At 42.2% G+C, this 14,769-nt stretch overlaps 1 protein-coding gene across 39 annotated transcripts in view; it reads left to right on the forward strand.

Annotated features, from left to right (window-relative positions):
- Positions 1-14,769, forward strand: part of CACNA1C (calcium voltage-gated channel subunit alpha1 C) — a 746,601-nt gene that overhangs the window by 599,448 nt on the left and 132,384 nt on the right. For all 39 annotated transcript variants that reach the window (XM_025461617.3, XM_035706871.2, XM_035706874.2 and 36 more), the window contains one exon: positions 150-375. In XM_025461617.3, the coding sequence (XP_025317402.3) occupies positions 150-375 (226 nt within the window). The remainder of the gene's footprint in view (positions 1-149; positions 376-14,769) is intronic.

Consider the following 14,769-nt stretch of genomic DNA (forward strand, 5'->3'; position numbering starts at 1 on the left):
CCAATTGTTCTGTTCTGGCAACAACACAGGGGAGAGGTGTCCTGGCTGGAAAGGGAGATGGTGATAATTACTGTTTCCTTTCTCCTCCTCTGTGCCTCCCTCCTCTCACTCCCATGTTGGGATCCTGCCCCCTTGCCTGAACCCACCAGACACGGCCAACAAGGCACTACTGGCCCTTTTTACGGCAGAGATGCTGCTGAAGATGTATAGCCTGGGCCTGCAGGCCTACTTTGTGTCCCTCTTCAACCGCTTCGACTGCTTCATCGTGTGTGGGGGCATCCTGGAGACCATCCTGGTGGAGACCAAGATCATGTCTCCCTTGGGCATCTCTGTGCTGAGATGTGTCCGGCTCCTACGGATATTTAAAATCACAAGGTATTTGGTTTTCATGTCCCTTGGGAACTGGGACTCGGGGAGAAGTTCTTCCAGAAGGCAAGAAAGGCAGAAAGGCCTGGGTGGGAGAGTAGCTGTTATTTCTTAAAAGGTCTATTCTTGTCTCATATATGATGGAGGGGAATTTTTCTTCATTTAGATGGCATATCATTTAGAAATTCCTTTGGCTGCTAATACCAGAGATAACTCAGTGGCATAAGCAAACTCGGGATTTGTTATATAAACGAAGTGCAGAGGTGGGAAACCCAGGTAGCTTCAAGAAGTCATCAGGGACCCAGTCCCCTTCTGTCCTTTGCTTTGACAGCCTTAGGGCTGCCCTCCACTTCCAGGGTTATTAGGTGGCTTCCAGAGATTGAGCCGTCATGTTTGAAAGCAGGGAGAAGGCAGAGAGAAAAGAAAGGGTGAGGGACCCAAAGGGGCACCCACCCTGGCTAAGTCAGCCCCTTTCAGAGCTCTTGCAGAGATTTCTCCAAAGGTTCTGTTCTTGTGGCCATCCCAGCTATTAGAGAGAATGAACAATGTGGTCCTTTTGCTGTGCATGTGCCGCCGAAAATGCAGTCAGGATTCCTTAACTGGAGAAAGATGATGGCTATTGTGCCACAGATGGCTCTCACCCCTCCTTCTACACGTTCACCTCCTCTCCATCTGCCTGTACATCCCCCCACCCAAAGACTGTAGCCTCCCCCACTCCCCAGGTCAAGCCATGATTCTCATGAAGAGGACAGGCACAGGCGGGGGTATGGGGGTGGGCAGCATGCTCCAGGACAGTAATTTTCAACTATGTTGAGACCCATTTGGGGTGGTGAAATCAATTGATTGGATCACAACCATCATTTTTCATCAGCTTTATTGAGATATAACTCACATATGTTGAGTATGTAATCCACCCCTTTAAAGTGTACAGTTCAGTTTTTTTCTATATATTCACAGAGTTTTGCAACCATTACCACAATTTAGTTTTAGAACATTTTCATCACCCCAAAAGAAACCCATACCCACTCATCAATTACCCCACCTTCCTTCCAAGTGGCAACTACTAATTTATTTTCTATCTCTATAGATTTGCTTATTCTTGGCAATTCCTATCAATGAAATCATGCAGTATGTGATGTTTTATGACTGGGCTTCTTTCACTTAGTATATTGATTTCATGATTCATCCATGTTATGGCATGTGTCAGTACTTTATTCCTGTTTATGGCTTAATAATATTCCATTGTATGGATATACATTGAATTTGTTTATTCATTCATCAGTTGATGGACATCTGGTTTATCTTACCTTTTGGCTACTATGAATAATGCTGCTATGAACATCCATATTCAAGTTTTTGTACTGTTGTACATTTTCATTTCTCTTGGATATATACCTAAGAATGGAATCTCTAAATCATTCGATAACTCTACATTTAAGATTTTGAGGAATTGTTTTCCAAATTGTTTTTTGAAGAGACTATACCATTTTGCATTCTCACTAGTAATGTATACAGGCTCCAATTTCTTCACATTCTCATTTTGCATGAAAGAATGAAATAGAATAGGAAAATATCAGAAGGCCTCACATGGTCATAAGCATTGTTTCAGAAAAATCTTTGGGACATATGTCTCAGTTGCAGCATAATAGGTATTTCTCACTATGGGTTGTGGTCAACCTTGAAGGGACATGTTAGAAACATGTGGTAGAGAGGGGGCTCAAACTCTACTCCCCAGAGGTACAAGCTTCCTCTATAAGAGTCTCTGCTTTGGGAGCCCAGCTGGTAATAGGGACACTGAAACCATCAATTCGATTGTGTTGGGGATAAAAGAGGATGGGGTTGGTACCTTTCATTCAAAGACCCAGAAGTAACCACACCCTGCTCAGTGTATTCTGAATTCAGCTGTGTGAGTGTCAGGGCTTGCAAAGCCACCCTTAGTTTGCTGTTCTGTTCTTGGCTCTCTCAGTGATGCCCCAGCATATACTCATTCCTGTGGTATTGTCAAGGGTCAGGGGTCAGTGACCCAGGGACACTGAACAGTCAGAGGGTTTATTATTAATCTAATTATTATCATTGTTGTTATTTGGAGGAAGGAGAGTAGAGGCTCTGAGAGCCGCTGAAAGAAAATCTAAGACAGAATAAAAATGAGCTGGCAAATGTTGGGATGGGAAGAATACATGCTATGGCAAGTCAGGAACAGGAGAGAGTCCCTGGGGAAGAAGGTTTAATGTTACAGGATGGATTCCAAGAACATGCAGAATTTAACCCCATGTGTTTAACACTTCTCACCCTAGAAAAAGCTCTTTCTGAATGCCCTGAATATCGTGACATTACAGAAAACCCTTAGTTTGTAGTAAAAGTAGTAGAAATATAATAACAATTATTATTAACATGCATCAGGACTTTATCATCTGTAAGACAGGGTCAGAGCAGGGCACTATTATCATTATTCCTATTTTACAGATGAGGAAACTGTGATTTAGAGACTTAAGTCACTTTCCCAGGCCACAGAAACTGCTCAGGGGTGAAGCTGGGATTAAATAGCAGATCTGTCTGACATCAGGTTCTGTGCTCCTAACCATGACCGTGAACTGTGGAGTTGACTGCTAAACTGTCTTGCCATCTTCGTCCCAGAGACACGACTTAAAGAATTTTTACAAGTTGGTTCTTGATGTTAGGTCTTCTCTGATTCTGCTTGCTCCTCCTTGGGTCTCGTGAAAGCTATTTTTCACTTGCAGTTTTCAGTGCCCCCTAAAGAATTCTCAAAAGTCTGTGTGTTTGGGAATTTGTTTTTGCTTTCGTTTTTTAGATTCCTATAGAAAAGAATTCTTGTTCTTAGATATTGTCATAGCATCTTGAAGAGATTTGACAGTCATTCTACTTCTAATCAATAATTTATCTATATCTAAGCTGAAACTATTGCCAAGAAGTCATTTTTTAAAATCTGTCTTTGCAGAGAGTGTCCTATAGTTCCTCCACAAGAAAGATTGGTGGTATTTTCAGGTCTCTATAAAGTCTATAAACAGAATAATTTAATTATCTAATTGGAAGTTCCTTTGGCAAAGGCCATCATCTTCCTGTTTGAAAGCCTCTGACCCCTCTGGGAGCTTTTAGAAAACAACATAGAGTCTATAACTATGTGGGGAATCCCATGCCCCTCTGAACCTTGTCTCAAATATACTCTAGTAACCAAGACAATACCTAAGATATGGGCTGGGAGTAGATATCATGGTCCCTCAAGATGGGTTATCTGTGCATGGTCCTGCCATCAAGAAAGCATATTTCTCTCTCTTCTTTTTAAACCTTTTGGAGAATATTTTGTGATATCTCAATATTTGTATATTAAGAAGCATTTTTTACAATGCATTCTGAACCAGTGATTTTGATTCTCAAACTTAGTTGGACTCATTAAGAGAACTCATGAAGGACCCACACTACTAGAGATTTTGACCAGCAACTTCCAGAGAGTTCCATGCTGGTAGTTCAATGACTTCACCTTGAGAACCCTTGCTAATTTCCTGCTGCTGTCCTTTGTCCTCTTCCCTGCCTTAAAATAGGGACTTTCATATATCATTGGAAATCTTGATTCTTTCATCTACACTCTACACTGTAGCCCCTAACCATGTTAAGATTGTACTTTTTGAGAATTCTTGACTGGAGAAACATATAATGATAAAGAGCTACTAGGAATTCAGCAAAGCTTTTAAATTATTTTAATTTTATTAATTCCTATACACCTGTGCACATTTGAAAAGTAGTATTTTATACACAAGACAGGCTATTTATTTAGAATGCTGTAATGCTTGGTGTATATATGGATTCATGTATCCCTTCCTATAATTCCAAGTTTCCCTTTCCTCACCTCACCATAGGTCCTGACCTGTGGTCTGAGTTTGGAATACTAACCTAGACCTAGAGTCTTCCACCATGATGTCAAAACACAATAGTATGTCCAGAGCAGTTGAACAGTGTGTAGCAAGTATTTTGTTATTATAGGAGCTGCAATACCAAAGTTTTTGAACAGTTTCTTTTCCAAAAAAATAAATAAATACAAGTAAATTCAATATTGTTCCTGTGACACCCTCACCTTTGGCCATTGGCATTCCCAAATGCTTTTATGAACGAGCAAGAATGGTCTGGACTTCCCACTCTTTACGCTCCCTGAAGTCTTCAGTATATTACAAATATGAATATGATATGTGATGAAAGTGAATAATTAGCATGCTTATTTTTTTTTAGTGTTTTGTCAAAATCTGAGAATGCTTTCAAGAGTATACTATGTGAAATTTTGGAAAAAGTGTGCTTAGCAACAGCCATCTTCCTGTTTATGTTTTTGCCTTAGTTGCTGATAGAGGCCTCCGTGTCAACGAGGTATTAGATTTCTATTCATTAAATAACATGTATCAAATGTGTATGTATTATGATTCAGAGGAGATATAAGGACATTTTAATGTTTAATTCTTATCACCTAGAAACTCAGAATCTAACCATGACAATAAAGTGTATACATTCATCTATAAAAAAAAAAAAAGAGTATACTATGTGTATGAATGCCACCTATCCTATGTCTCATTAAAAAAAAAAAAAAAGGAAGACTGGGAACCTTGTACTCTACTGTAAATCAGTCAATTCCTAAGTGTTGATAATATTAGGAGTGATAAATTATGGAATAGAGAAGGCATGATTCCTGCCTCAGTGAGAACAGAGAGGCATCCACATTGCCAAAATCTTTGTCATCTTTGGGTACGTTACCCATGACATTGGGCCTTCCAGCCACATCATAGGTTGAGTTCTTTCTCCTGATTTGAGGTTTGGGAGCTCTTGAATGCTACCAGTTTTTAATATCAAGTATGTATACATTCTGTGGAGAGGAAGAAAGACCTCAGACTAAATTTGGATGTGATTCCAATCTACTAATCACATCTCATTTTTTATACAGTTGGTTTTTAAATGCACTAAAATCCCCCCAGCCCTTGCTTTCTCTCTCTTAAACCTTAAATCCCTTTCTTTCTCCTACTGCTCCTCCCCTGTGGCTCTCTTCCCAGGCCCTGAAATGTGAGTTTGGGCTGACTCAGCACAGACAGATTTACTGGTGAATCACGATCACATATGGGCTTCATAGAGCCCCAAGGTGAGAGCCTTTTACAAATTCCCCAGGCTCTAAATGTCTCCATTTCAATTGCCAGTCTGGCCATGAGCATCTGATCCAATCCTACACCACCCCCATCCTCCCCACTCTAGCCCTCTAAGGGCACCATGAAGGTTCTGAGCTCCTTAAAGACCATTATTAAAGAGATATGTTTAGCATCTCCCAGTTTCCAGGTCAGGGTCTATGGAGAAGGCAGCTCAGACTCAAGAGCCTGCTTACTGACGTTAGCATGAAGGGTGGTTATTCTCTGGGATGGTGACTAGCTCGTATCATCTACTGGGGATTAAGAAGACACAGGTGAGGATGACTTGAATGTGCTCCTTTCTTAACCCTGACACATTTGATACAGGGGCTCACTAGCAGAACTGAGTAGCTCTGCGGTCCAGGAGCTCACAGGAGGTCAAGACCAGACAGCCTTGCCAGCATGACCAGGTTACATTACCCCAGGAGGTTCCTTTCTCAATGTGGCCAAGACCTCTGATACAAACAGAGAAGACAAGACCTTTGAACTTGTTATCCAAGGCAGGGTTTGACTCTAAAGTAAAACACATAAAATGTGCATTCTCTTAGGATGGAAAGAGCAGAAGTAGGTATCAGCAGGAAGTAAATTGATAGATTTGGCCTTGTGCCCCTGGCTATTCCAGACCCTATTATAAAATTCTGTTTGGCTCTTCCTGGATGAGCATATGCCTAATTCAGCCTCCCATCACACTAATTCCTCCAGGATCTATTGTGCCTTACAGAACCAGGGGCCAACTTTACTGAAGGACTAGTCCTTGTACACCAACCTCATATGTCTCTGTGGCTGGCACAGGGAGAGGTGAGGGCAAGGCTGAGCTTCCTCCCTGAATGAGCCTACTGTGCTTCCCCCAAGTATCTCATATGACCTGCATTCTTCCACCCTCCCTCAGGAATGATGTGCAGAAGCCTCATACCACATAGATTCACCACATGAAATTTGCTTTATAAATACTCTACCAACAATAGATCACTGCCACCAACACTGAAAGGAATTTTGTTGGGGTGGGGGGTGGTTTATCCCTCAGGAGGAGAAGAGATGGGACAGGTATAAATTTAGTTATGAACTTCTTTAGAACAGAAAGGAAGTAGGCTGAAGCATTTACAAAGCACCCTAAAGCTATTGGTACTGTTGTTTTGAAGATCTTTTATTTATAGCAGGCTCAATGATCTGCTCCATACCTAGACTGTAAAGGACCCAGCCCTGAGCTATTTGAAGCAAAGGTTCACAGGATGAAAATTCCAGTTCAAGCAAGGCTTAGGTCACTTTCTGTCATTGAGGATGAGGGAGAAAGAAGTCCATAGGGCCCAAACAGACTTAGAGCAGAAAGAATGATAGAGATACAGGATGCCTGAGCAGGCGATGGTCACTTAAGCCAAGAGAGGCAGAGGGAAAAGGTAACCAAAGTGAAGCCATAGCCAACAAGTGAGGGATTTTAGGTAACAAAGAAATAGCTTGGGTAAGAAAACCCTCACATGCTCTCTACTTTTTAGAGGGAACAGTGGGCCGAGTTGGATAGGGGATGGGGAGAGCAAAGACCTCTTTGGAGAGAATGATTCAGAGCCACAGGAGAATTGAAAAGTTGATCTCAAGGATGACCATGGCCAGTGAAGTGTCAGAGAGTGGTGGGATAGGGGGAGGGGAGTCTCAAAAGCTGAGTATATACATATAGGGCTGCGAATCCCCAAATATAGAATGGAGACTTCTGTAGATGTGGATGCATGTGTGCACTGAAGACAATATATTTTGTTTTCCTGTTTCTCTATGAGGCCTAAGACATTACTGTTCTGCTGCTGCTCACTTTTCTCCAAAGCTCTTTTTTTTTTTTTTTTTTTGTGAGTGTGCTTCATGGTTTTAATTGATTAGGATAAAAGCCTCAGTTGATTGCTAATATGTGGTTAACCCTTTTAGTTTTTATGTCTAGAAGCTAATATATCTAAAAAGGAGAGTGATTCTGGGACCTGAGGCATCATCTGATCTTCACGCCATAACAGTAACAGCCACCAACAATCAGATTGACGTTATGGAGGAGAGTGCTTCAGGACCTGCAGGGCTGCCAACATTTCATTTAAATGCTATTTCATGTCACCCTGTTCAGAGGCTGCCACCTGTCACCTACAAATATCATCGATATCAGTGGTAATGAGGCCCCTAACTCTATCTCCTGCTATCAGCCAAGGCATGTCAGGCTCCAAATTCCAGCTCTTCTTTGAACCCTAATAATGCTCTTTGCCACAACATCAATACAACAATCCCTTTGTCTCAGTCCTTTAGAGAGCACATAAAACATCTCCAAGCATGTGCACATTAGGGATGGATACCGTCTGTTCAACAAGCTGTATACCTCTTATAATGCTAGGCCACTGGCACCAGCTTTCCTACCTTAATTCTGCTTCAAAGGAACAAAAAGTACAGGTGTCAAGCCAGCCACAGAGCAACATCCACCTTGCCCCAATTAACATGAGAAGTTGAAGGAAACAGAGTAAACAGCCATTTGTTTGTCTTCCCTGTGTCTTAACTGTGTGACTGGTCTCAATGCAGTATCTTTTCCGCCTGGGTGTTTTTCACCCAGGGAGGAGGAAGGCTGATGTCTGTGCACCTGGGTGCAGTCTGTCTCTTCAAGACTAGTTTAAGGCCTCAAACCCACAGGCATTGGTTTTGAGCCACCAGGATGGGAGTTCTTCCACAAGGGAAACACATGTTCACAGAGCTCTTGGGGAAATCCTAGCACAAGGGTCTCAAAGCCAGAACAACCATGTTTTCTGTAGGGTAACTGATACATGATCACTTTTTTTGTTGTGAAAGTTTAATTGACATATAACATATTAGTTTCAGGTGTTCATAATGATTCCATATTTGTGTACATTACACAATGGTCACCACAAAAAAATCTCGTTAACATCTGTCACCATATATAATTCCAAATTTGTGTGTGTGTGTCTGAGATGAGTACTTTTAGAATTTACTCTTGGCAGCTTTCAAATATGCAATACAGTATTATTAACTATAGTCATCATGCTGTACATGACATCCCAGGACTTATTTATAACTGCATGTTTGTACCTTTTGACCCCCTTCACCCATTTTGTACACATCCCCAACCCCCCCATCTCTGGCAACCATCTATCTATTCCCTTGATACATAATAGTTTGACTTAGGCAGTGTTACAGTCAGGAACCTCAAAAACTCTGCCTGTGAATTTAAAGAAGCTATAGGAAAAGAAATGGTATGGAAGAGGTGCAAATAGCCACTCCTTGCTTTCAGGCAAAGTATGTTTGACTTAAGTATGTGTGTGAGAGGTCCCACCACCAACCCACCCCTGCTCTCACCACACACATACGCACAGGAGTGTCTGAGTAACCCATGTCCCCTTGTTTTTCCCTCCAGTAAGTATAAATATGTCATATTCATAGAAAGATTCATTCACTCAACAAAATATTCATTAATCACCTCCTTTACTAGGCACTGTTGTAAGCACTGAGAGTATGAACAAAGTAGGTGAACTCCCTTCTCCTGTGGGCCTTATATTCTGGAGGCAAGTGGTGATGAGTATATTAAAAGCAGGAATGGGGATAGAATTGGTCAGGGAGGACCCCCTGTGGTGAGGGGACATTTGAGCAGAGCCCTGCAGGGACTGAAGAAGCAAGCCACACACAGTTCTGGAGGAGACTTCTGCAGACAGCAGAAAGACAGGCACCAGGGCAGGAGTATGCATGGAGGCTGAGGGGACAGCCCAGGACCACTGAGCTAGAGCTAAAGAGTAGGGAGATGGGAGGGGATATGGTCATTGAGGCAGTAAAGGCTGATCCTGCATGGTCTAACAGGACTTGAAGTTGTGTTAAGACTTGATGTGACTTACAGTTATTTTTTTTTTATTTTTTTAAGATTATTTATTTATTTATTCATGAGAGAGAGAGAGAGAGAGACAGAGAGACAGAGGCAGAGGGAGAAGCAGGCTCCATGCAGGGAGCCCGACGTTGGACTCAATCCCTGGTCTCCAGGATCATGCCCTGGGCTGAAGGCAGCACTAAACCGCTGAGCCACCCGGGCTGCCCTGACTTACAGTTTATAAGGGCCTCCTGCTGCAGGGGTATGGAGTACATAGATGGTTATTTACTTCCCATCACATGGCGTGTCAGGAAGTATGTAATATAAGTTTGTCTTGTTTTTGGTGATTCTAAGTGTAGAGACTTGGTTAAGGGAGTGTCTGCCAGATTTCTCCACTGTTAAGGTACTCTTTCTCTTTGTGATTAATAAGTAATCTATGGAGTCATACTTTGAGAGTGTATGAATACCCTACTCGCCAATGATGTTTCACCTTATGGTTTTAGTGTCTGTGATAATCTTTACCTGAATTAGTTGCTGCTGCAAAAGGGTGATCTTTCATTCATTCATTCATTCATTCATTCATATTATTCATTTGATATATTCTGTAAAGGAAGACTCTCCCTCCTTTTTTAAGTATCAGTGGATTTAGATGGTTTTTTCAATGTGTTATAATTCATTGCTAATAAGTTAAAAAAAAAAAAAAAAAGCATGGTGCATTTAAGGGCCTTTCACCTGAAATGTGTGTAACATGGAGAAAGTCTGCATGGAGCAAATGTCGAAGCAGGGTAGTCCATCAAGTGGCAGAAATCCAGCTAGAAGATTGCTGGCTCAGCTGGTGACAGAGTAGTGGGAAATGACCAGACTCAGGCTTCACCTGTTGATGTGGGGGGCGAAAGATACATGAAGGGTGACTGCAAGGGTTATGTCTTGAGCCAGAAACTACAATTGTCACTTATTAAGTGATAAGATGGGGTAAGAGTTCTATCCTTCCACAAATCTCATGTTCTGAGCCCACCACTGGTTGACCAAGAGAAACACAGACTTTCCCTGGATATCTTGAGAGACATGGGGAAGCATAAGAAGAGTCCTCACTTTTAATCAAATCCTCCACCCCACTGCCAACCCCTCCGACCATTAGAGCCCTCACCCCTGCTCCACTGCCAGCCCCTCTTGGTACTCACTATCTGCCATCTGTCATGCTCCGCATTTCCAAAGAGCTCTCTTCCATTGGTGACTCATTTTGTTTCTCTACCATGGCCTCCATATTCCCAAGAACCCCTGGTGTTCTGAGGATCTCCTCCCACATCCCCTTCCCTCTCTGCCTCCTGGCTGCTCCACCCCACTAAACCTCTGTCCAGTCTGGGGCCTCCCTGTCTGCCCCCCTATAGGGTCCCTGTGGCTGTCAGACACCTCTGAACCTCAGTCGTGAGCCTGGTTTGAGTTATCTCCCTCATGTCCATACACCTCATGAAAATTAAGGCTTCCAACTTCTATGGCCATAAAAACTTTTCCAGAATATTCCATGACAGTTGAACACAGAGAAGATCTCTAGAGGGTTCTGTGACCTTAACCCATGTGCTGACCCTCTCCCCTCTGATAGAACTGGAAATTCTCATTATAAATATGCCCTAGGGATCCCTGGGTGGCGCAGCGGTTTGGCGCCTGCCTTTGGCCCAGGGCGCGATCCTGGAGACCCGGGATCGAATCCCACATCGGGCTCCCAGTGCATGAAGCCTGCTTCTCCCTCTGCCTGTGTCTCTGCCTCTCTCTCTCTCTGTGACTATGATAAATAAATAAACAAAAATTTTAAATAAATAAATAAATAAATAAATATGCCCTAAAGTTATTGATTCCTAAATACCAGCCTACTGACAAGTGTTGGAGAGGTTGCATGAAAATTACTCAAACCCCAATGCCAAAGATTATAATTTCATAGTTGTAAAGTGAGGCCTGGCAATCAGTATTTAGAATATGATCAAAATCCTAGGCAGTTTCCTCTCCAGCCAGGGATGCAAACACTGCTTCAAGTATAAGAGGGGCAGGTATTCTAGCCCCAGAGAGGTTCTTTTCTTGCTTTAAGCAGAACAAGTATTACCACCTCTAGCCTATTGAGGCACCAGGCAGTCTATCACACATTACTGGGTGAGGACAAAGATGGAGGGAATGGAAGAATGAAACTTCTGTCCTCAAGAATTCAGAGCCATTGTAAATGGAATTGACTCCTTAATTTCTCTTTCTTCAGTCTCATTGTTAGTGTGTAGAAATGCCACTGACTTCTGGGCATTGATTTTGTATCCTGCCACACTGCCAAATTGCTGTATGAGTTCTAGCAATCTTGGGGTGGAGGCTTTTGGGTTTTCTATGCAGAGTATTATGTCATTGGCCAAAAGGGAGAGTTTGACTTCTTCTTTGCCAATTTGAATGCACCCAAAAGCATAAGATACCTAGGAATAAACCTAGCCAAAGAGGTAAAGGATCTATACCCTAAAAACTATAGAACACTTCTGAAAGAAATTGAGGAAGACACAAATAGATGGAAAAATATTCCATGCTCATGGATTGGCAGAATTAATATTGTGAAAATGTCAGTGTTACCCAGGGCAATTTACACGTTTAATGCAATCCCTATCAAATACTATGGACTTTCTTCAGAGAGTTAGAACAAATTATTTCAAGATTTGTGTGGAATCAGAAAAGACCCCGAATAGCCAGGGGAATTTTAAAAAAGAAAACCATAGCTGGGGGCATCACAATGCCAGATTTCAGGTTGTACTACAAAGCTGTGGTCATCAAGACAGTGTGGTCCTGGCACAAAAAACAGACACATAGATCAATGGAACAGAATAGAGAACCCAGAAGTGGACCCTCAACTTTATGGTCAACTAATATTCGACAAAGGAGGAAAGACTATCCACTGGAAGAAAGACAGTCTCTTCAATAAATGGTGCTGGGAAAATTGGACATCCACATGCAGAAGAATGAAACTAGACCACTCTCTTGCACCATACACAAAGATAAACTCAAAATGGATGAAAGATCTAAATGTGAGACAAGAATCCATCAAAATCCTAGAGGAGAACACAGGCAACACCCTTTTTGAACTCGGCCACAGTAACTTCTTGCAAGATACATCCACGAAGGCAAAAGAAACAAAAGCAAAACTGAGCTATTGGGACTTCATCAAGATAAGAAGCTTTTGCACAGCAAAGGGTACAGTCAACAAAACTAAAAACCTACAGAATGGGAGAAGAGATTTGCAAATGACTTATCAGATAAAGGGCTAGTTTTATAAAGAACTTATTAAACTCAACACCAAAGAAACAAACAACCCAATCATGAAATGGGCAAAAGACATGAACAGAAATCTCACAGAGGAAGACATAGACATGGCCAACACGCACATGAGAAAATGCTCTGCATCACTTGCCATCAGGGAAATACAAATCAAAACCACAATGAGTTACCACCTCACACCAGTGAGAATGGGGAACATTAACAAGGCAGGAAACCACAAATGTTGGAGAGGATGTGGAGAAAAGGGAACCCTCTTACACTGTTGGTGGGAATGTGAACTGGTGCAGCCACTCTGGAAAACTGTATGGAAGTTCCTCAAAGAGTTAAAAATAGATCTGCCCTACGACCCAGCAATTACACTGCTGGGGATTTACCCCAAAGATACAGATGCAATGAAACGCCGGGACACCTGCACCCCGATGTTTCTAGCAGCAATGTCCACAACAGCCAAACTGTGGAAGGAGCCTCGGTGTCCAACGAAAGATGAATGGATAAAGAAGATGTGGTTTATGTATACAATGGAATATTCCTCAGCCATTAGAAATGACAAATACCCCCCATTTGCTTCAACGTGGACGGAACTAGAGGGTATTATGCTGAGTGAAGTAAGTCAATCGGAGAAGGACAAACATTATATGGTCTCATTCATTTGGGGAATATAAATAATAGTGAAAGGGAATAGAGGGGAAGGGAGAAGAAATGGGTAGGAAATATCAGAAAGGGAGACAGAACATGAAGACTCCTAACTCTGGGAAACGAACTAGGGGTGGTGGAAGGGGAGGAGGGCGAGGGGTTGGGTGACTGGGTGGCGGGCATTGAGGGAGGCACTTGATGGGATGAGCACTGGGTGTATGTTGGCAAATTGAACACCAATAAAAAATAAATTTATTATTAAAAAAAAGAACTCAGAGCCTGTCACAAATGAAAAACACTGAAGAGCATTTATAGAACAAATACAAATAAACATATATTAATATTCTGCAAACAGAGGAAGTGTGGCTGGCAGACAAAATAGAGGTAGAGAAAAGTTGAATTCGTGAAGGAGAAAGGAGCATTAAAGACTTCAGGCTGGGAAGAAGTTCGCATTTACATCCAAACGGTTGGCCCATATGCTTCTTTCAACTAATATGGAACTATTCTCTGGAGAGAAGTACCGAGGCTGAGGTGCAGCTGTGAGACTATAATGGGAATGATTTGCATGTCACCCTGTTAAGTGGCAAAAAACAATTCACTGTATATACTAGTAATAAGCTGGGAATGCCTGAAGTGGAGGAGGTAAAGATCGTGACCTGGAAGGCAGACAGGCCAAAGGTGGAGCTAAGAAAGTAAGACTTCTCTGTTGTTGTACCTGCTGCAGTTAGAAGCTGTGTTCCTTTGGCTATGGTGCATTGTGTTTCCTTACACTCACTGACCCAAGACACATCCAGCAGCCATTAGCAGCCCACACCTCTCCCCTATTCCAAGAGGAAGGGATTTTCCCTAGGCTATAATGGAGAACCTCTGTATTTACAGTGGAGAAAGGGTCTGTGATTATAAGGACTAGGGGCTTCCTCTCCAAGGAACCCCACCAATGGCCCACCTCTGCCCGGGAAGACCTCTCTACTTTACTCACAGACTCCCACCCTGTGGGTGAGATGGGTTTCCTGCAACCCAGGATTTCCCAGACTTGCCTGCTTAGCAGAATCATCTTGGATGCTTGTTAAAAATCTAGATTTCTGGGGCCCAAACTACAACTATTGAATCAGAATCTACAGAAGAGAGGCTTTTTAAAAAAACCAATTCTTTGGACAGCAGGGTAAATCTGGGAAAACTCACTAAGGCTTGTACCTTCTCTTACCCATGGGTGACCAGTTGCTGCCTGGGCTGAGAGCAGCATTCTTGGGAAAAATATAATTTTAATGTGTTTTTCTGTCTAAAGACCAATAGCAATAACAGTAATTACTAACCTTTATCAACTGTGTGCCAGGCACTATAGTAGGGTGTTTTTTTTTAAGAGTAGGAATTATATTTTTTCAGTTTTATTGAGAAATAATTGGCACACATCACTGTATGAACCTAAAGCATACAGCAGGTTTGATTTACATATATTATGAAAAGATTGCCACAATAGGT

The sequence above is a fragment of the Canis lupus genome, chromosome 27 (genome assembly GCF_003254725.2).
Source record: "Canis lupus dingo isolate Sandy chromosome 27, ASM325472v2, whole genome shotgun sequence".
Classification (NCBI taxonomy): domain Eukaryota; kingdom Metazoa; phylum Chordata; class Mammalia; order Carnivora; family Canidae; genus Canis; species Canis lupus.